A 24,813-nucleotide genomic window follows, 5' to 3' on the forward strand; every position below is an offset into this window, starting at 1 on the left:
AAGTAATAAATTAAAAGAATAAGTTGTAAATAAAGCTTTATATATTCTACAGTTTCCTATGATATTGGTCTGACTATACAATGTGCATTAAATTTGCTCATCCATGTGCTACTTAAGAGTAGACCATATTTGTTTGAAAAACAGTGAAATATATTAGTAACAATGATAATTGTGGTGTAAGCCGTAAACTACAATGACAAACATCATTTCATATTTATAAGAATATTTAAAACATAAATATATTTAAAATTCATTGCAAAAATAATGAAAAATATTTATGGAGTACTTTATGAGAACTCGATATAAGACTATCTATTTAAATACAAATTTTCTACAGTTGATATAATTATTCCTACTCATAATAATAGTAAATATTAATAATAATAATGGCAATAATGCTAAAATGGATTAATAAGCTATTACAGAAGAATTATGAATGTTGTTCACGGGCTTTGTAGGTGAAATTTTATGAATATCCTTAGTGTTAATTTAACATAGAATATCCTTAAAGGTATCTGCAGTGTATTTTTAAGGAGGTACTAATAAATCATTGTTATTGGACTGAAATAGCTTTATTTCACAGTATTTCAAAAATTCCCCAAAACTTCCAAGTCTATGAGTCAAATTTTAATCTCTTTCACTTACATGCTTAAATCCGCACCTTAATTTATACTAATTCATTAAAAAATAAAAATAAAAACAAGTTAAAAAATTTCTTTAAGTACAAAATAACGAATTATTAAAAGTATAAGTGCCACGCATATTAAAACCAGACTTTTTCCAAAAAACGGGAGAATTTATAATTATTAGTTTAAATAAAAAATACTAATCTTCTTCTCTCTAATTTCGATATTCCTGAATAAATAATATTATAAAAAGAAAGAAAACTTTATTTTTTAAAATGTCGCACATAACTTACAGTTTACTTGAAAAACTCTCGACAAAGAAAAACTACAGAAATAATTTTTCACTTAAGAAGCAAAAAGCGTAACGGTTCTTCAACTAAATAGTCATTAAAGAATAAGAAAAGAGACAGCACTTTTGCTCGATATCATGTACCGCTTCTTAATAGTAATTTTTTAACCACGCCTATCTACTAAGTTTCGTACAAGAAGCCAAGTTTATGTTCTAAAAAGAGCACTACAAGAAGATGAGGAGCACTTCATAAAATGGTGTACATAAAATAAGTTAGAAACATTCTTAAAGCTTTGGATGTATCGTAAATTTCAAAAGAAGCTAAGGCTTAAGCGTGGCATAGATACAACGTAAAAGAGTAAATTAATAATAAATGATGGAAGTAAAAATCCTTCCGATTTATTTGAAGACAATACAGTTTATATTTTTGAAAGCTTATTTTTAATGAATTGGATTTAATAATGAAAACTTGAATGAAGAAACTTAGTTTTAGTAAAATTATCTAGATTGTTTTTGGAAGAAGTAAGTTCTCTAAAAAAATCAATGATAGCAATTTTATTTTTATTTTTAATGCACAGTGATCATGGTTTTTCCCAGTCAACATAGCTAAGTTTATTTCCCTTTGTGTGAAGCAAATTATCGTTTTTTGGATATTGTTTTTAATAAAATTAAAGTATTTTATGTGGTTTTCAGAATCAGGAAAACTAAAGAAAAATTTTCCCATAAATCAATGTTTAAAAAGAAAACCAAGTTTGAATTTATTTGAGTTTAGGACACTTATTTGGTTGATAACATATGAATCGGAGCTGAAATGAGATTAACAAAAAAAGTTGTTTCACTGTGTTTAAAAAATTAGCTTAATCTGAGTCTTTTAAAATTGTTCTTATTTAGTCAATTTTGAGACAAAAAAGCTTGATACTGTCAAATTTTCATTAAATAAATTATCACAATCAATAACCCAAGTTCTTATTAAACTGTTGAACAATAAGTCAGTTTAAAGTAATGCCTTAATGTTCTAATAACTGCTTTCTGATAAAAAATGAAAAATGAACAAATGTGCATATTATCAAGATTATTAACAGTGCTAGAGTGATTTATTGATATCGTCATGTGGGGCTACTTTGTGCAGGATTTCGCAGTTTTTGAACTTTGACATGTAAAAAAACTATGTTAATCCAAACTTTAGTAAAATTTATCGATATTATATTCATAACTGGACTCAGACGAGTGAATTTGATCAATATTGGCATTATTTGTGTGTAATATTTACAAATAATAAGTCAAAACATACCTTGCACAAAGTATCCCCCAAATGGGGCTACTTTGTGCAGAGATAGGAATTCAGTTTAATAATTATGTTTTTAGTAAAATATTGATATAAAATTTGTAAAAAAGTTAAGTGTTGACATTTTTAATATCAAAAACATCAAGATATGTAAAGATATTAGTTTGAAAAAATTTTCAGCCTTAAAAAACCATTTTTTATAAAGAATTTTTTTTATAAAGAATGTTTATTTTAAAACATTTGAGTTTAAACAAAAGGAAACCATACACATTTTTTGAACATTGAAATGGATGAAATTTCAAAAATAATAATTATTACATATTCATTAACATTTATAATATTGATAAATTTGAACATAACATGCTTGAATGAATATAACAGAATTTGCTCTTCAGTTTCTGTCAAAATCACCTGATGTCCCATAAAATATATTTTTATGTGTTAAATCGTTTTATTAATTCATTGAGAAATCTTTGTAGAAGAAAAATAATAGTTTACCAGCACGTTTCACGTGTTTCTTCTGAATTTTATTAGAGATAGTATTTCTGTGGATTTTGCACTTCCGAGAAGCTTCTGCAATCGACATACCACCAGCAACTGCTTGCAAACATTGTTGCAGCTTTTCTAAAGTCTAATCACGGTAGTTTCTCGTTCCAGGTATTTTTTTTATAACGTGTGACCATTTTTCTGTCGAAAAGAAAAACTAATAAAACTTTGCACAAAGTAGCCCCACGGAGCATTTTTTTTTTCATTTTCCGTTTATTTGTCATTAATTTTCAAAATTTTTTAACTCTAACATGATATAATTGTTTATCTATATATATAAAAGTGAATGTGTGTCTGTCTGTTTGTCTGTCCTCCATAGACTCCTAAACCATCCGACAGAAAGCTATGAAACTTGGCATACAGATAGTTCAAAGCACGAGGAAGGTTACTGTCGATATTAGAACATTCTGCGACAAACCGTTCCAGCGATATCAGCGAAAGTCGAAATGGAATTCTCTGATTGGTTAAAAGTTAGCCATTGTTTTAAATTTTGCTTTAAACGATTCAGTTTTCAAACATCTTGAAGATAACAACAGTGATATTTTCTATCTTATAGCTCTATTCTTTTAGAAAAGTAAATTACATATACTTTAATATTTAATTATAATTCGCGCAAGTTTCTTAATGTCAGGTGAGCATAAGCACGTAAAATCAACGAGAATAGGTTTCGTAATTATTAGTCGTATCTCGGATTTAGTATTGTGAAAACGGCTTAATAAAAATAAAGGTGAAAGCAAATTTCATCCAAAAAATATCAAAATAACATTTAATTAGTAATGATGTTTGAAATTCAGCTTAGCAGTATGACGTAATGTAATATTTGCTAGATTCTAAGGCTCCTATACTATCAGAGCTGACCTATCAAGCAATATTGGAGCAAAAAAGTTTTCAAGTTAACGTTATGTTAGTATTGTGCTTATGCTAGCTCTTTGGAGCAAAAATAGATCATGAGTCGGCCTAGATTCCTGTATCTGAGATTATTTGTATTATTGTTATAGTTTGTATTATTCACGTGATATCATATTCTGTATTATTCCTACTTTACAATGACTGAAGATGGCAACTTCTATTATTTTTTATAGGATGTAATACGTTTGTAAGTTGTTTTTTAAGATGTCAAAGAGCTTTTGCAATTATTAATACGAGAAAAATTTTAATATTTTTTGAAAATACGTTTTATTTAACCCCTCAATTATGCCACCAAAGCGAAGTGTCGTTGGTCGATCTACAAATCAAGCGAAAAGGAGAAGAGAAAAACGAGCTTCAGAAACAAGTGAGCAGAGACAAGATAGGCAAGAAAGAGTTCGAGATCACACTGCTCTTGCTCGAACATTAGAGACAAGTGAGCAGAGACAAGATAGGCAAGAAAGAGATCGAGATCACACTGCTCTTGCTCGAACATTAGAAACGAGTGAACAGAGGCAAAAAAGGCAAGAAAGAGATCGAGTTCACATTGCTCTTGCTCGAACATTAGAAACGAGTGAACAGAGGCAAGCAAGGTAGCAAAGGAATCGAATTCGCGGAACGCAGACAAGACGAACGATACATACTGATTTGAATTTATGTGGTTTCAATTACAATCCCCTTTACAATTACAGTCTTCACCCAAGTGTAATTATTGGAAAAATGGATAAAAAGTGTACGTATTGTAGTGCTCAAAAATTTAAAAATGAAGCACCAGGTATGTGCTGTGCAGGTGGAAAAGTAAAGTTACCAGACTTGCGTTCACCACCTGAACCATTATTAACTTTAGTATCAGGTGAAACAAGTCAATCAAAAAATGTTTTGAAAAATATACGCAAGTACAATTCATGCTTCCAAATGACATCGTTCGGAGCAACAAATATCGTTACCGCAAATTATATGCCAACATTTAAAGTACAAGGGCAAATTTATCACCATGCTGGATCACTACTACCCTTGGCAAATGCTGATCACAAATATCTTCAGATATATTTTATGGGAAATACTGACGAACAAATAAACAGACGGTGTCAACTGAATATGAGTACTAAACGAGACATTGTCGCTGAATTACAAAATTTGTTTGAACAACATAATGAATTAATTAAATTATTTAAAACCGCCATTGAACAAATGCCATCTGACGATTACAAAGTAATAATAAAGGCAGATAAAACACCTATTGGTCGACATCGAAGACAATTCAACGCGCCAACGATCGATGAAGTGGCAATTGTCATAGTTGATGAAGAATTTACTTCTCGCGACATAATTCTTCATCGTAGAAATGGTGACGTCCAGAAAGTATCAGAAACGCATCGTTCATATGATGCATTACAATATCCCATTCTATTTTGGCAAGGAGAGGATGGGTATCATTTTAATATTAATATGAGAAATCCTGCAACTAATGTGGACATTAACAAAAAGGTCAGTACTATGCATTATTATGCATATCGAATAATGATTCGTGAGAATGCTGATAATCATGTACTGAAATGCAGACAATTATTTCATCAATACGTTGTTGACATGTATGCAAAAATAGAAAGTGAAAGACTCCTCTATATACGACTAAATCAAGTTAAATTGCGTTCTGAAGAGTACATCCATTTACGTGATGCAGTTGTAAATGATGGCAATCTCAGTGAAATTGGAAAAATAGTCATTTTACCATCCACATATACAGGCAGCCCAAGACACATGCATGAATATGCACAAGATGCAATGACGTATGTTCGTGCATATGGTCGTCCAGATTTTTTCATCACATTTACATGCAACCCAGCATGGGATGAAATAAAGGAGCTTCTATTAACTGGACAATCGCCATCAGATCGTCATGATATTTCTGCACGTGTATTTAAACAAAAGTTAAAATCTTTAATGGATTTTATTGTCAAACACCATGTATTTGGAGAGACGCGCTGTTGGATGTATTCCATTGAATGGCAAAAAAGAGGTTTACCACATGCGCATATTTTAATATGGATGATGGAAAAGATAACACCTAACAGAATTGATGAAATCATCTCTGCAGAAATACCAGACATTGAAATTGATAAAGATTTGCACGATATTGTCTCAAAAAATATGATTCACGGTCCATGTGGCTCACTAAATAATAATTCACCATGCATGTCAGATGGAAAGTGCACAAAGCGGTATCCTAGAGACTTACTTGCTGAAACTATTACAGGCAATGATGGATATCCACTCTATCGACGACGATCTACCGAAGATGGTGGAAAATCCATAAAACTAAAAGTACTCAACAATATTATTGATGTTGATAATCGTTGGGTACCCAGGTTAAAATTTTTGCTGGAATTTGTTTGCTAGACAAGCATATAATGCTATGTACCAGCTAAAATACCAGCATATACTACCATAAATCTTTGCTGGTTCCAGCATAATTACTAGCATTCCATACCATGAATTGGCACACTTTATTGCTGGTCCAGCATACAGAAACCAACTTGTGTTGCTTGAATATCTTGCTGGTCCAGCATAATAAACCAGATTGTGTTGCTTAAATATCTTGCTGGTCCAGTATACATTAACCAACTTGTGTTGCTTGAATATCTTGCTGGTCCAGCAACAATCAAGACCACAACTTGCTTGTTTTTTATGCTTTACTAGCAATAATTCCATAGCAACATATGCTTTTTTTATTGCTATTCCAAGCATAATTCTCTACCAACAGTTGCTTGAATATCTTGCTGGTCTAGCAACAATCAAGACCACAACTTGCTTGTTTTTTTTATGCTTTACTAGCAATAATTCCATAGCAACAGATGCTTTTTTTATTGCTATTCCAAGCATAATTCTCTACCAACAGTTGCTTGGAATCTTTGCTATTCTAGCATAAAAATCCGACCACCAGTTGCTTGAAATCCCTGCTATTCTAGCATTACTTTCCTACCACCAGTTGCTTGAAATCTCTGCTACTCTAGCATTATTTTCCTACCACCAGTTGCTTGAAATCTCTGCTATTCTAGTATTACTTTCCTACCACCAGTTGCTTGAAATCTCTGCTATTCTAGCATTACTTTCCTACCATCAGTTGCTTGAAATCTCTGCTATTCTAGCATTACTTTCCTACCATCAGTTGCCTGGAATCTCAGCTATTCTAGCATTATTTTCCTACCAACAGTTGCTTGATAACTTTGCTATTCCAGCATTACTTTTTTTACAATCAGTTGCTTTAAATTTTTGCTATTTATATTACTATTATTAATTTCTTATAATCTTTGCTATTCTAGCATTAATTTTCAAATTGTTGCTTTAAATTTTGTTATGTTTAATGCTTTCCTACTAGCAATTATTTTTACTCTTTCTCTACTATGAAGCCTACCTCTCAGGCTTGCTTTTTAACAGTAGGATTATTATGTGTGTATCTAGGATCCCTTTTTTTTTTTTTAACAAATATTAAATATGGTGCAAATATACCTTTTTTGATATTAAATAACAAAACCACAGCTGTATGTCTAACCACAACTCATTTAAATTTTGTGTAAAATATATAATTACCAGTAATCATTTGATTGATATTCATATAAGAGAAGACAAATAAGAAAACTTAAAAAAGATTTATTTTGTTTAAGAATCATTAACTTTAGCAATATTAAAACATATATCCTGGATTTTATCAGATATATATCTGTTTCTTTTCTTCATAGCCTCCTCCATTTCTGTGGCAGTAACTCCTCTTTTCATTAGATATTCTCTCATCTGACCTGAAATAAAAATAAAATGTTAATAGGGAAAAAGGCAAATAAAAATAAAAACAAGTTTTTAAAAAACAATAGCACTTGGAAAAGTCTTAACTTTGCTAAAAAAATCTGTTTGTTAAAGAGCAAAAATATTCCAGCTGTGGATGAATTGATGTCTATTTCTGAATAGTTAAAAGCTGAACTTTGTAGTAGTTCTGGTAGTTCTTCAGTAAAAAATAAACAACAAATTTTTAAATCTTAACAAAAATTTCAATTAAGACAATATTTAGTTTGAACTTTCACAGTTTTAAACATTTATGTAGCATCTAAGTGATATTTTAAACATCTTTCACTGTAAAATTTTACATTAAGTAGCAGGAAAGCTTCTGCAATTTTTTATATGAGCATGTTAGTCGCTACATTGCCTTTACCTGGGTGACGAGTATGTTGTGTAATCCCTGCCATTCAGATATGTATGACGTTCTTTTTTTTTTTTTTAAATTAATAGAATTTTCAAAGCAATTTATGAAATAAGCTCTGAAATATAAATATTGGATATATAACACAAAAATATATGCATTATACATTATTGGTATTATCTCATTACGTCCTGACAATATTTGAATTTTGGCCTCATAAGAAACTGAAGCGAATACTCCAATAAAATAGTAAAGTTAAACAGCAGAATCTATGTTTTAACCAAATAAACACCTTTTTCGTATCTAAAAACTTAGTGTAGGGAAATATTTTATCAAATTTATAACAAATAGAACTACACTGTCTCCACTACTTAAATTAGCAAAGTTGCAAAAGGCAGAGAGCATATTGTAATTAAAACTGTTGTGATCAGGATTAATTAATGATATCAGAGCCAAAGTAAAAACAGTCATTTATGTAATTTCAAACAGACACATTTGTTAAGGCATTCATAAATTAATAAAATAACTTTCAACTTATAAATTAAAATAGTTCTCATAACACACTGTTACATTCCCAGTCTTTGCCAATGCAGTCAAAGGAAACAGAATATAAACAAACAATATGACAAATTTTGAGACTTCAAAGGAAGTGGTGTTCAGCAAGTGTGGAATTTAAAATAAAGAAGTCAGGCTTCAGAATATATTTTTAGTAAATGGATTGACATTTACTTTCCTTCTTTTGCTAATACTATTGACACTGAAATAAAATTTCAGATGATTAATTTTAATTTAATTGATTTTAATTCAGATAACTGGTAAGAAAGGCAAATGTTATATTATTCAAAAATTACAAAGATGTTAAAATCTCAATTGTGAGTTTTTTTGTAATTTATTAATGCATCTATTGCACAGCAGTATACACCTTTTATGTTATAAAAAAAGTTTATCAAATGAATAAATACCTTACTCAATAAGCAATGCTTAAATATGCTAAGACCATTTTACAAGGAGTAACCCTATATTTATTTATTAGGAGGAGTAACCCTATTAATTCCTTTTTTTTTCTAAAAGATTTTCTGTAAAATGGATTGAGTAATAAACTCTCAAAATAAAAGTAAAATTTAAAGAAAAATAAATATTACTTGATTTAGTATATACTAAGGTTAGTTGGTTTAAATTAGATATTTTAATTTTTTTAGTTACAAAGTCATACAAACATTGTTTTAAATTATTTTAATATTTTCAAAATGCTTTTTTTTTACATTAAGATATTTTAACAAAAAATATTTAAAATTCATTTGTCTTTCCATTTTATATTTAATCTAATGCTACACTGTGTTTTTAAGAGGATGTCATACCATGGGAGTAATTTTTCATCACAAATTTTGTTTCAATTCCATAACTAGACCTGAAAAATAACTGCGCACCACTGTGGGAAGTCAAAAAAAAAAAAAAAAAAAAAAAAAAAAAAAAAGGAGAGAGAGAGAGATGAAACTTAAATAAAAAAACTAGTACCTTTTCCCAATTGTTATATGCATATAGTATACATATAACCATTTAATGATCCAAAAACATCAAAATTGAGACTCAAGATAACAGAATTTTCAATTCTATGTCTCCATTATGACTTGTACAGTACTCTGTCAAGCTTTTTCTGAACGATACTTATTTTGTGAAAATTTAGACATAATTTTTGAAAATTAAAAATTATATTAAAAAATCAACACACAATTATAATAAAAATATGGATTTATTGTTTCCTACGATACACATAATAAAATTTTAAGAAAAAATACTTTGTGAAACGACCATTTTTTCCTGAAGTTGAATTTGTGAAGGTACCGCTAAATGGTAGTAAATTCGGTTTGGACAGACCCCTGTTGCAGGTAACTTAAATTTTACTGATGGATCAAAATTTTGATGCTTCAGTATCTATCAATTTGGCTTGGAAAGATTCATGTGGAAGGAGAGTTCCATCACTATTCCCATATTTCAAAGTTGCAAGGAATAGATTAAATGTATTTTGCCTCTCCAAATATTTAAAAAGAAAGTTCTTTTAATTTAGTATGTTTAACAAATTTTTCACATATTTATATTTTTATTGTTAAATTAACTTTTTATAGTCATATTATCTCTAATATGAATCTTTTGCAAAAATATATTTTAAACTAAGTAAAAAATGTCCAAATGAAAAGGACCTATTGCTATCAATTACAGAAAGAAAAAAAACGGGGGAAATAATTCTTGGAGTTTTCTTTTTCCACAACATAATTTTGTTTAAAGTTTCCTTAAGCAAAGCAACCCCTCATTAAAAACAATCATCCCTCCAACACAAACACTAGATGGCGTGATCAAAACCTTGATTAACATACAATTTTAAACTAAATACTTAAGTACTTCACTTACTTCCTGCCAATTCTCACACCCTTCTGTCCATGCTGTCAGTTTATTGGCTCCTGTAATGTCCTCTTCAATGGATTTTCTAAATCAAAATAAAACATTCACATTATAAATTTAAAGTTATAAATATTCATAAAAAAATAAGTTTTATAAATAGTTATTGGAAAATGGGTGATTAACCAAATTTAATATGAATTGTATATTCTGAGAGAATATACATATTTTTAACTGAAATGCTAGGTAGAAAACATTTGTTAGTTACTCTAAGTTAAGTCACGATTAGAGCAAATGAACACATAAAGAATAAGTGTTAAAATTTAAAAGTATTGTTCATTGGTTTAAGTCTCAACTTAAATAAATTTTTTTTAGAGAAATCAGCAATTTCAAAATTCATGAAGCATTCAAATACAAGTTTTTCCAAATATCCACTGATATTCATAGCTTTGAAATTTTTGTTAATATATTGCTGTGTTAATAAAGCAAAATTGCATTAATACTCGGACGGCAATAAATTATAGCATTTTCTAAATAACAGTATAATAGAAAAAATTTTTTGGTAAAAATTTTTTAGAACTACGAACAAAGTAAAAATATGTTGTTTTTTTTTTTCATCCTTCATTTACGTCTTCATTACAAAAAGCGGTATTATTTAAAAGAGAATGGATTTATTTTGCAAAAAGCATTTCAACTAATTCCTATAAAATACAATCCTTATACACCATATTTTCATTATAATATAGGAATGTCACCTTTTAAAGTGAAAATACAGCAGGTAGATTAACTAAGAGCCACACATGTATTTGCTCATGTAGACAGCATATATGCTAATTCTTATGTTCTACGAGTTGTGATCAGTAAATTCAGTGTCATTTTTTTATCAGTAAACTTGATAATATGTTTTCAGAAAATCAAATACTTATAATTGTTAGACACAAAATAAAGAGCACAAATAAAGAGCATATAGAAGTGGTTATTATAACTAAAAGCACAATTCAAGAGTCTGAATATCGTATTAAATGTAATCAGGATTTTAATAACCACATAGCGATAGTAGTTTTAACTGTCTAAAAGCAGTCAAAACCCCATTTGAATTTATAAAAAATCGGAGAAAATAAGGTAAAACTAAGCGTAATCACTGAAATTTGCATAATAACACAATAAAAATATTTGCTTTTTTAAAACCATTTGAAATTCCAGAGCAATAACAATGGAAAAAGCAATTGAGAAACAACATAGATTTACTTGTGTTTAGAAGCTTTCCCTTGTTGCATATCAACAGTCAGCAGGCTACATCTGGCTCACTAGTCGCAGGCTGTGCACCACTATAATATTTCAAATATAGAGCAAAAGAAACAGCATTAAAATAAATAGAAGTAGATACCTACACTAATAAAAATAAATCTAATTATAGATGAAAAAGCTGAAGATAAATTTACAACACCTTTTGTTATAGTGATTTTATTTTAATCAATCAACTTAAATTTTTTAAAATTTCCTACATTTTCTTTTTGTTTACTTTGCAAAATAATTTTTTAAATCCCGGCTGTGAATTCGTGAATTTATTATAAATCAATATAAACATTTCTAATGTTAGCTATAACAAAATTTAAAAAAAAAATATTGATTACATTGATATAACAATGCTCAAGAAAATTAATGATTTTTAAAATGTTTTAGTCTTTACATATTTATTAAATTTTTTTTTTAAATGTATTTACTTATTTAAAATTATGCAAATGCCATTGACAAATCAAGCATGTTTTTCAAAAAGATTCAAATAAAAATAGTTAGGTTAAAAATAAATATTTGAAATAATTGATAGACATTTTTTATAGACTCTAATTTGTAATATATTTTTGGTAATTCTAAATCACAAATTTGATTCATTATTAAATTGTTCAAATTATTAATTGTAAATCACAAAATTGTTCATTATTAAATACTCTGAAATTAAAATTCAAAAGTTTTGTTTACTTAATATTTCCATTAGAAAATATTATCTTAAATAAAATAAAACAGTTAATTTTTTTTTCCTTCTTTTTACAAAAAGAATTTATTTTAAGGTATCCGACTACCTTCGGGACAAAATTTTTGAAAAATAAATATTTTTCACAACATTATTGCAATTTATATTGTATATTAATTTAAATAAACATATTTAGAAGCGAAAATTTTAATATACAGGAAATTTTTTGTTTAAAGAGTATTTTTTAGATAATTTTAATGAAAATAACTCATTAACGGAAAACACTCTACACAAAAAACTATTGTACATGCAGCTATCAAACTTTTTGAGCCGTTTCGTATAACCCTCTGAAGTGTTATGAACCTCAACTTAAATGATAGCATGAAATTAAAAAAATTTATGGAGTGTTAAGCATATTTTTCCATTTTTTTTCACATTTTCTTCACATTATCTACTGCAAAATATCTCATAAAACAAAAAATAATACAGTTATCTGAATTCTGGAGGTCTGTTACATAACCACCAATACAAGAAACAATCTCTGAAAGTTTGAAGACAAATTTATTATAATTAGTTGAGTTATCTTGTTTTCCGTAGACAAAAAACAGCAAAATTGTCATTTTGAGAAAAACACAATTAAAGTTTATAATTACATTTTTTCTAAAAACTATGAATGTTTGTCAGTAGGAAGTTATTATATTTTATAGGGGCACATTCCTTCACACATTTTCTTAGTTTTATTTAACGTAGCGATATTTTAACGGATTATTTAGCGATATTTTAAAGTATTTAGTGAATAACATCAAAAGTCTACTACTTATAAAGCATTTAACACAGGAACAATTTTTTATTAAACAACCATCTTACTGTATTTTCACACTTTAATATATATGTCTAAATATAGTTTTTATTAATAATTAGAAGTAAAAAATATTTTTTATAATATTTATAATAGCTCAAATCTAGAATTTTCTTCTAAATGCAATTTGTTATCATAGCAAACCGGACAACATAATGAAGCTAATATCACCATTAGGATCTCAATATCAATTATTCGATTGCCACACAGATTGTTCTCATCCAAAGGCATCAGTTCTTTATTGACATCCATAGAAATCGATAATTTTGAAGAGCTTGAAGTAATAGATTCATCTGCTTTACACAATTTTGAATAAATGGTATAATCAACTTTACTCAAATCATCGCTTTTGGTGGCATGTTGATTACCGTAATATTTACGTTTCTTAGATCGAGAAGTACGTCCTTTACCCATTTCAATAAATTCATCAAAATAAATAACAAATTTTTTTGAAAGAAATCAATAAATTTCTTCAAAACAAATCAAAATCAAGGTATAGAAAGTACGCTTCAAATGTAAACAAACTATCAGAAAATATGCTAACTTTTCATGTTACCCACAAACAGTAACCACGAAACGTAAAATCTAATTAAAATATAATTCAGATTATTAGCCGAGAGTTTAAGAGCTTTTAAAAATTAAATATCTAAGAAAAATAAAGACACAAATAGAAATGGATCCGAAACTATTACCTACTACCGGCTTCATTTTTGTAATTTCCGGTAAGTTGGACAGCTGTCATCTGTTACTAAAATAGCTATAACTAAAGTTCTGCTTGACGTGCATTCAAAAACAAAACAGTTTTTAAAACTAGAAAAATTGGGCATTATTATAAAGCAATAAAATAAAAAAGTGATTTTTTGTGAAAATCCTCTTTTTTAAGGTAGTCGGATACCTTAACATTACATTTCAATAGAATAGGATAACAGCAAGCCAAAATTTTAATCATAACTGCGAATAAATAAATTTTAAAATAAAAAATTATTTTAACAGAAATTATACAAACGTTACTTTAACATTATCTTCAAATGCTAAAACTATTATACAACATGACGCAAACAATTAGAGAAATTAAATATGATTTAAAAGCTAATTTCGTCACACAAAAAAATTAGGACGGTAATATAAGTATTTAAGATGCAACATTTTTACTGTAAACTAAAATAAGACTTAAACAGAATCTTTCTTAAAAGAATTCAAAATGTAAATAGACTGCTAAGCCTAACTTGATTGCAATTCAATGCTAATAACAACATTATAATATAGATAATAAATGCGCACGCATTATTTAAATGAAACTCAAATCAACTATTAATAATAAAGATAAAGTACATTTAAATAATAGTGATAATAATAAATAACATAAAGAAAACTCACCTCATTCATATGAATCTGCCGCCGCCATGTGTGTAAACAATTGGAGCAAGGTGCAAACGAGTTTAGTCATGAAGAGAGCGCACCAGTTTTACGGATCAAAAGTTGAAAAAGTTCAGTAAAAATTCACTAATTGAAGGGAGTAAAAGAACGCTCAGTCTATTTAGTCTCAGAGAGCGCATTTTAATAGAATTTTATTAAAATGTACATTTTTTTGTTTTCTTTTTTTTCTATGTTATTACTTGAATGCGCTTTTTATATTGCATATAAATATTTATGAGAAAAGCAACAAATAGAAAAAACAAATTAACTCAATTAACTAAATATAATCGATGAAAAATAGTTTTATTGAATAAAATTTTCAACTTTTTAATTATTTATTTTATTAAGAAACAAATTTATTATGACATTCAGTTATTTATTTAGTTTATCAAAAAATAAAAAAAAGCATCAATTTTTTTATTTATTTTCCTTTTTTAAACTATCTCGTATTAATTTCCGAGTTGTTTTCTATCAATTATTTATATATAATTAAGGGTTTTATGCTCCTTGTAATAATAAATAAATATTTTTAAAATAAATCTACATATTTAATAACTCTATATAAACATATTTAATAAAATGCATATAGATAATAAATAAATATATATTTTTTTATCTAGTTATCGCAAAAATGTACTGTTTCTTAACTTTACATTCACTAAAAAAAAACAGTTTTTGATATTTGCTTTCGAAAATAATGACAGAATTGTGACAATGACAACAATTATGAAAAATAAATAAATAAATAAATAAGGAAAACATTGTTCTAACAGTTTTTCTTTCTCTCTTTTTTTATGTACTTGCACATTAATTAAATGCTGGCTAATATGAAGATTTTATTACAGCTTATTGACGAAATTTAACTTTTAAAATCACAGTGATCAAGCTTAACACTGGATACTGCAAAGATCTCGAAAATTAATTAAATTGAACAATAAAGGACATATTTTTAATAAAAATTTAATTACTTTCTAATAAAAATAAGTAACTAATTTTTTCACGAAATTTTCTTATGTTACGGTGTGATTTGCCGGAAAAGCAAGCTACGCACATTATGAATAGGTCTTTCAAATTTATTTTAAACGTTACATAATTCAAGGTATTGAGCATTTGATTTCTAAAGCTGTACGAGAGCTGTGGGTGATTTTTATGGGTTTCTAAATAGTAGCGTAGCTACTTTTGGGGCTCCCAGGGCAAACACCCTGCCAACACGTGGAGCACCCTCAATCTCTGGATACCAAATACTTTTAACAGGTAGTGAAATATCTTTTTATTGAAAAAGTATTTTGGGATCCCCTGGGCATTGTCCTGTTTGCCCAACTGTTAAGACACCCCTGTTTCTTACGACACAATGGCAATTCAAACAGGCACTCATTCTTTACCGCATCTTTGGAATTGACCCCAGATGGAATTGACCCCTCAAATATTATTTTCGTTATAAAGTTAACGCAACAGTTATATTAACTAGTTTGAAAAGAACCAAATGGGAAATAAAAATATGATTCAGTCAGAGTCGTAGCACCAGAGTTACTCCTCGGGCTATTGGCGACTGTTTGGGAAACATCCCAAAGGATGAGAGAGAAAGTTTTTTATTGTTTTTCATTTAGTTTTTTAGATTTTATTTTCAATTGCAAAATTCCTTAAACGGTAACTAGTTTAATAATCGAAAAAGCACAATATTCATTTTAGAGTAACTGCGGAACATATTGACACCATAGAGTTGAAATACTATCTCAACTATATATAGTTGACACAGGTGACATATATATGCTTGACACAGGTGGAAAATCTCAAGAACCATTCCTACTGTATAAAAAATATTTTCTTTTATGGTTTTTGGTTATGAGAATAAGAAACTGATTAGCGAAATATATTTTCCGACGAAGAATTTACTAATAAAGTTTTGTTTGAATTTCCATCAAATTGGCAAATGTTGTTTTTTTGCATGCAGCGTGAATATCTCTATTGACCAAGCAAGAAAAACCACGTGGGTTAAATTTTCACTTGTTACGTAGCCCATTGTCTTTACAAATATTTATGACTTACATTATAAAAATAAATTGGATGTTGTATGTCACATGGTGATTTAAACGTATAAACGAATTATAACAATTAAATGTAACGAATTAAACGTATAAACAAATTATAAAATTATAACATGACAAGCCTTAAGGCTTGTCATGTTATAATTTTATATTTTTATTTTATATTCGTCTTTGAACAGCCAACCCAGATAATAATAATACTATATAAATAAAATTAATACATGAAATAATTATGTGTGTTCATTTTGAAAATACTTACAATTTTTATTAAATGCACATTTTACACAATTAAAAGGCATTATGTAAAATTAAAAAAAAATATTTGCTCAATTCATTTTCATAGCATTACTATATGCAAATGAATATTTTTGCAATATGTAATAAAGATGGACTATGTTTTTATTTTTCTCGTTACACGTAAAAAATAGGTTAATTTAATTTTGATCTGTACCTCAGAAACATCACTTCAAATTAAAGTCGGACATAAATTTGAATGAAAGAATCTTAAGGGAATATATTTTTCTGCAATATTGACAAAATTTTTTTTAACGTGATATTCTATGTAATGTAAAAGTCACGGGCCTTGTTCTGTTGCTGCCTAAGAAATTCATTTGGCTAGAAATGTCAAGCTATATATTTCTCAAATAGAACTATGTGAAAATGCTGGCTATTTCGGTTAGAAAACCTAAATTAATAGAAAAAAAAATTCCATATCATTATTATGTTCTTAAGCATCCTCATGTTTCCAGAAAACCTTGTTAATATAATATGTTTTGGTTACATTATAGCGAATGCAATATTTAATTTGAATGTAATCCCAAAAATATTTCTAAATGAAGCAAATTTAAATACATTATGTATACCAGCGATAATGAACTAGTATTAAAGTTAGATTCAGGTTTAAATTTTTGCTATTTATTTGCTAGACAAGCTTGAAATGCAATATACCAGCGAAAAAAAAACCCAGCATGATCTAGCAAAAATATTTGCTTGTACCAGCAAAATTACTAGTATGTCATGGTATGTATTGGTACACTTTATTTGCTTGTCTAGCATACAGATACCAGCTTGTGTTGCTGGAATATCTTGCTAGTCTAGCAACAATCACGGTCATCACTTGCTAGTTTTCTGTGCTATTCCAGCATGAGAATTATACCATCGGTTGCTAGGAATTTTTGCTATTCCAGCAAGAGAATTCTACCATCCGTTTCTAGGAATTTTTGCTATTCCAGCATGAGTTTGAAATCAACATATTTTTGTTGCTGGTACCAGTCTGAATTTTGATGAGCATGCATGAATTTTGCCTTATATGAGACTTAATAAATACACAAAAAATATTTTTGAAATGATAACAACAAAGTTGAACAGTTTTTACCGCTTTTTCCAACTAAAGATAAAGTCTGTAAGGTTTTTACTTTTAACACATAACCATCTGGAAGAGACCTTATAAGGAAGAAAACTGCTTTGCATTTTTTATTCTTACATTTTACAAATTTTGTATTTATTTACTCTCCATAATAACAATTTTATAATCTTCATAATAAAATTTAAATAAGTTCTAAGGACCTACTTTAAATAAATATAACAAGGTCTAAGGATTTGATAAAAATAAAAAATTCTGTTTTCGCCTAAGCTGTCTGTAGAGCACATTAAGCTGTCAAGTATAAAAAAGCATGTAATAGATTGTTAAGGTATATCTACCTTTCCATGCTTGGGAGCCAGCTTAAACAGCTAATATAGCATATCATGCTATTACGATGAATGCTAGGTATCTAGCATGTGATGCTGGCAAGCAAAAAAAGCATATAATAGCTTGTTAAGGTACCTACCTCTCCATGCTTGGGAGCCAGCTAAAACAGCTTATAAGCATGACATGCTTCTACATAGCATATCATGCTAGTACGATGTATGCTAGGTATCTAGCATGTGATGCTGGCAAGCATAAAAAAGCATATAATAGCTTGCTAAGGTACCTACCTAACCATGCTTGGGAGCCAGCTTAAACAGCTAATAAGCATGAGATGCTTGTACATAGCTTATCATGCTAGTACGATGTATGCTAGGTATCTGGCATGTGATGCTGGCAAGCATAAAAAAGCATATAATAGCTTGCTATGGTACCTACCTTACCATGCTAGGGAGCCAGCTTAAACAGCTAATAAGCATGAGATGCTTGTACATAGCTTATCATGTTAGTACGATGTATGCTAGGTATCTAGCATGTGATGCTGGCAAGCATATACTAGCATGAAAATCTAGCAGACCTAGCAATACATAGCAAAAACTAGCAAATTTTTGTTGCTAGTACCAGCATGAATTTTGACGTGGGTAGTACCATATTCTCCATTACTACTAAAAACGTATAACGCGCACATAAATGTTGAGTACTGCAATTCAGTGAAAGCTATAAAATATATTTGCAAATATGTGAACAAAGGAAGCGATATGGCAGTGTATGCACTGGAAAATACAACTGCTTCTAACGATGAAGTCACCCAATATCAACTGGGACGCTACATAAGTAGCAATGAGGCTGTATGGCGCATTTTATCATTTTCCATTCATGAGCGATATCCAACCATTGTTCATTTAGCAGTACATCTTGAAAATGGACAGCGTGTGTATTTTACATCAGAAAATGTACGTGCAAGAGCAATGTCACCACCGCCAACAACATTAACTGAATTTTTCGCATTATGTAGAAATGATACCTTTGCAAGGATGCTACTGTACTCTGAAGTACCAACTTATTTTACGTGGAATACATCATCAAGAAAATTTCAGCGTCGTAAACAAGGTAGAGCAGTACAAGGTCATCTAAATTTATATTCCACAGATGCATTGGGTCGTCTGTACACTGTACATCCAAATAACGCAGAATGCTTTTACCTGAGATTATTATTAATCAATGTTCGTGGACCAACATCTTTCCAAGAATTAAAAACAGTCAATGGCCATGTGTGTGCTACATTTCGTGAGGCTTGCCAGAAATTAAGTCTCTTAGAAAACGATGCTCATTGGGATATTTCACTCGCTGATGCTTCTAATACAGCTCAACCACCACAGATACGTACACTATTTTCCATCATACTAACTACATGTTTTCCGGCTAATCCAAAGGATCTCTGGGAAAAATATAAAGACTATATGAGTGAAGACATTTTACATCGCATGCGTAGAATAAATGCTAATCCCAACATTCAATTTACATCAAATATATACAATGAAGTATTGATTTTAATTGAGAATGTATGTTTGACAATAGCCAACAAATCACTGACAGATTTGGGAATGATTGCTCCAAATAGATCTGGTAATGACATTTTCGATCGTGATATACAACGAGAAACGCACTTCGATGTTAATGAATTACAAACATTTGTTCGAATTAATCTTCCGAAATTGGTATTAGAACAACGAACAGCATATGACACAATTATAAATGCAATATCTAACAAGAGTTGTGGCTTATATTTCTTAGATGCACCTGCAGGTACTGGCAAAACTTTTCTTATTTCAATTATTCTGGCAACTATAAGATCGCAAAATAATATTGCACTTGCTATTGCATCATCTGGTATTGCAGCAACTCTTTTGGACGGTGGTCGAACAGCACATTCAGCATTGAAATTGCCATTAAATGTGCAGGTAATTGAAACTCCAACATGTAATATTAGCAAAGATTCTGGGATGGGAAAAGTACTAAGATCATGTCAGCTTATAATATGGGATGAATGCACCATGGCACACAAGAAATCATTAGAAGCACTCAATCGCACATTAAAAGATTTGAGAGGAAATGAGCAGCTCTTTGGTGGTGCACTCATTTTGCTAGCTGGTGATTTTAGACAAACTCTACCAGTCATACCCCGTTCAACACCAGCAGATGAATTGAATGCATGTCTCAAATCATCAGTGTTATGGCGGTATGTGGAGAAAATATCTTTAAAGACCAATATGCGTATTCAATTACAACAAGATGAATCTTCTGAACGTTTTACAAAACAATTGTTAGATATTGGGAATGGTAAAATACAAATGGACCACTCCACACACTGTATTACATTACCAGAAAACTTTTGTCACATTGTAAAATCCACTGATTGCAAAAGTTTTTCCAAATTTATCGCAGAATTATAAAAATAATCAATGGGTTAGTGAGCGGGCTATATTGGCAGCCAGAAACATAGATGTGAATTTAATAAACAGCAAAATTCAAAATGAAATACCTGATGAAGAAACAACATATAAATCCATAGATACTGTTGTCAATCAAGATGAATCAGTTAATTATCCAATAGAATTTTTAAATTCATTGGATCTACCAGGAATGCCACCGCATATTTTATCTTTGAAAATTGGTTCCCCAATCATCCTTCTACGAAATATAAATCCACCGCGACTATGCAATGGGACTAGGCTATCAGTAAAAAAATTAATGAATAACATAATTGAGGCAACCATTTTAAATGGAAAACACCAAGGAGAACATGAACTAATACCACGCATTCCCATGATACCAACAGATACTCCATTTGAATTCAAACGTCTACAGTTTCCAGTACGACTAGCCTTTGCAATGACCATTAACAAAGCACAGGGACAATCATTGCAAGTATGTGGATTAAATTTGATAAATCCATGCTTCTCACATGGACAGCTGTACGTTGCGTGTTCACGAGTTGGAAAACCATCAAATTTATTTGTTCTTGCACCAGATGGGAAAACAAAAAATGTTGTATATTTACAAGCACTACTAAGATAAAGTTCACCATCAATCATCAAATATCATTCATTTCATGATGATATCGTTTGCAATATTGTTTAATATCACAAGTGAAGAAACATGTTTATTCTACCATCAACTATGTATATCTACGTTTCATTATATTCAAATTACATATATGTAGGGATAATTTTATTATTAATTTCCATTTTGATGTATTGTATACATTTGATCATTAATCACAGCAACGTGTGAACGGATACAGCTAGTCTATATATATAAAAGTGAATGAGTGTCTGTCTGTCCTCTATAGACTCCTAAACCATCCGACAGAAAGCTATGAAACTTGGCATACAGATAGTTCAAAGCACGAGGAAGGTTTCTGTCGACATTAGAACATTCTGCGATAAACCGTTCCAGCGATATCAGTGAAAGTCGAAATGGAATTTTCTGATTGTTTAAAAGCTAGCCATTGTTTTAAATTTTGCTATAAACGATTCAATTTTCAAATATCTTGAAGATAACAACAGTGATATTTTCTATCTTATAACTCTATTCATTTAGAAAAGTAAATTAAAGTAAATTGCATATACTTTAATTTTTAATTCGCGTGTTTCTTTATGTCAGGTGAGCACAAGCAAGTAAAATCAACGAGAATAGATTTCTTAATTGTTGGTCGTATCACGGATTCAGTACTGTGAAAACTGTTTAATAAATATAAAGACAAAAGCAAATGTCATTCAAATTGCATGTTTTCAGAAATATTTATATTTAGTACGTAATTTTAGGTTAGCACAATTAAATATAGTTTTCGAAGATTTCAGTGCTGTGACAGTTGTCATTTGAGAACTATTAGTTTGTTTGTTTATTTATGCAACGTTTTCGAATTCATCCATTTTATTTCTTTCATTTATAAAATAGATTTTTGTTTTAAATCTTATAATTTTCATATTTCTTATTCATCTCATTTTTATTGCTCTATTTATTATTTAAAATATGTATGTGATATTTCGATTTAGCAAATTTGCGACCACTGTCAACTTTTACATTTCTTTTTCTTTGTCAGAAAGAATATTTGCAAAAATATGCCGCGTAAGCAAATCGCTCTTAGTCGGTCGACATCTCAAGCGCGCAAAAAGAGAACTTCCCGTGTTTCAGAAACATCGGAGCAACGGGAAAAAGACTTGAAACTAATCGAGAACAGAATGCTTTTGCCCGTTCCTTAGAAACGTCTGAGCAACAGGAAAGAAGACAGTCAACAAATCAACTACGAACTACACAAGCCCGTTCGTCGGAAAACATCAGAGCACCGGGAAGCAAGAATGAAAACCGATCGAGAACGCATTTCGCTATTCAGACGCTGCCAATACTCTGATTTGAATTTCAGTGCATTTCACTATGATCCGACAACAAACTATAGTCTTCTCCCAAGTGTCATCATCGGAGAAATATATCAATTATGTATATTTTGTAATGCTCTCAAATTTAAAAATGAAACAGCTGAAATTTGCTGTTCTAGAAGCATACTGAAACTACAAGATCTTACGTCGTCTGCCGAGACATTATCAACCTTCGTATCAGGTCAAACAAACCAATCGAAACATTTTTTGGTGCATATACGCCGGTACAATTCGTGTTTCTAAATTACTTTATTCGGTGCTACACGTATCGTGAATGAGAATTACATCCCAACATTCAAAGTGAAAGGCCAAATTTATCATCGTGCAGGATCACTTCTTTCAATGCCTGACGCAGACCATAAATTTCTACAAATTTATTTCACGGATAACACAAATGATCAAGTCAATCAACGTTGTCAGGTAAACAATGGCACTAAACGAAAAATTGTTACCGTATTACAAAAATTTTTCGATCAGCATAATCAGTTAATTAGGCTGTTCAGAATTGCCCTTGACTAAATGTCATCCGATATTTACAAAGTTATTAGAGCTGAAAAAACACCCGTAGGCCACCACAAAGAAAAATACAATGCGCCAACATTGGATGAAGTGGCTATTGTTATAGTTGGCGAAGAATTTACCTCCCGCGATACAGTTCTTCATCGCAGAAATCGTGACGTTCAAAGAGTTCTCAGAAACGTATCGATCATATGATGCATTGCAATATCCTATTTTATTTTGGTGAGGAGAGGAGGGATATTATTTTAACATAAAATTAAGAAGTCCGCAAACAGGCGAGAAAACCAATAAGAAAGCAAGTGCAATAAGTTTTTATGCATATAGATTAATGATAGCCAAAACGCTGATAATCATACTTTAAAATGTCGAAAATTATTTCCTCAATACATTGTCGATATGTATGCAAAAAATTTAAACTGAACGCCTACTGTATATTAAATTAAATCAAACCAAATTACCTTCAGAAGAATACATTCATTTACGGGATGCAATAATTAATGACGGTAACGATAATCCTAATGATGTGGGAAAAATGATTATATTTCCGACTACATTTGCAGGGAGTCCAAGGCACATGTATGAATACTCACAGGATGCAATGACGCATATGGGCTCCCAGATTTATTTATTACATTTGCATGCAATTCTGCTTGGGTTGAAATTAAAGAGCTTTTGTTACCAGAACAATCATCATCGGATCGTCATGATATTACTGCACGTGTGTTCAAACAAAAATTAAAATCTTTACTTGATTTCATTGTGAAACGTCATGTTTTTAGAGAGACACGGTGTTGGATGTACTCTATTGAATGGCAAAAAAGAGGATTGCCACAGGCACACATTTTGATTTGGCTCATTGAAAAAATCCCACCATGCCAAATTGATTAGATATCAGCAGAAATTCCTGATGTCGCCATAGATCCTGTCTTATTTCAGATCATTGTCCAAAATATGTTTCATGGTCCGTGTGCATCACCATACATGTCTGTTTGAAAATGCATTAACGATATCCTAGAGAATTAACTGCTGAGACTATCACTGGTTTTTTTCACCATTAAATAAAATTTGCATTTCAAATCATAATCACAAATCTCATTTGCACACTTAAATACAAAATTAAAATTCAAACTGAAAGCGTTGCAACGCACGCAGGGTACAGCTCGTTAATATATAAATAAAAATTTTGCACTTACGACTATTGTTTTATCAACGTCTTTGCATTTCACAGCTAAAGTTTCGACGCACACTTTTGGACGTCCGACGTTCTCGGAAAGTTGTTAACATTGGATAAACAAAACACACTCTGAGATTATCTTAAAATTTGAAAAATTGTTTGTAGTAATAGAGGAGACTTCTATCTTCAAACTCCACACAGTTTTAACGTGAAAAAAACATAATACTGAATTGCAGCACTTGAAAAGTGCCAAATTCGAATTTGCACAAAGTAGCCCCCGCTGCACAAAGTAGCCCCATTTTACGGTAGTGACTATTAAAAACTTTCTAGCCAAATAAACCGATTCGGATTTTAGTTAGAGTTATTTAGTCCCAATGACTCCTTACAAGTATTACGTGCAAAAAGTAGCCCAAGAAACAAATTCTTGCAAAAGTACCATACTAAATAGCAATAACATTTATAGA

The 24,813-nt window shown here is 30.0% G+C and overlaps 2 protein-coding genes and 1 long non-coding RNA gene across 3 annotated transcripts; 2 read left to right on the forward strand and 1 right to left on the reverse strand.

Moving 5' to 3' along the window:
- The first annotated feature begins 3,940 nt into the window (after positions 1-3,940).
- Positions 3,941-6,224, forward strand: LOC147815248 (uncharacterized). Its single transcript, XM_087156555.1, has 4 exons — positions 3,941-4,245; positions 4,345-4,754; positions 4,881-6,021; positions 6,122-6,224. The coding sequence occupies exons 1-4, from the start codon at positions 3,941-3,943 to the stop codon at positions 6,222-6,224; spliced, it is 1,959 nt and encodes a 652-aa protein (XP_087012681.1).
- Positions 6,225-7,287: 1,063 nt separating this feature from the next.
- Positions 7,288-14,590, reverse strand: LOC147815249 (uncharacterized). Its single transcript, XR_015431357.1, has 4 exons — positions 14,447-14,590; positions 11,487-11,566; positions 10,251-10,326; positions 7,288-7,449 (listed from the first exon to the last, which is right to left on the reverse strand). It is a non-coding gene; the product is annotated as an uncharacterized LOC147815249 (long non-coding RNA).
- A 4,385-nt stretch (positions 14,591-18,975) lies between these two features.
- Positions 18,976-20,670, forward strand: LOC147815250 (uncharacterized). Its single transcript, XM_087156556.1, has one exon. It carries the CDS (start codon positions 18,976-18,978, stop codon positions 20,668-20,670), a length of 1,695 nt encoding a protein of 564 aa, XP_087012682.1.
- Positions 20,671-24,813: the final 4,143 nt, after the last annotated feature.

This window comes from Parasteatoda tepidariorum, chromosome 2 (assembly GCF_982258835.1).
Source record: "Parasteatoda tepidariorum strain Cologne lab strain chromosome 2, Ptep-v5.0, whole genome shotgun sequence".
Classification (NCBI taxonomy): Eukaryota; Metazoa; Arthropoda; class Arachnida; order Araneae; family Theridiidae; genus Parasteatoda; species Parasteatoda tepidariorum.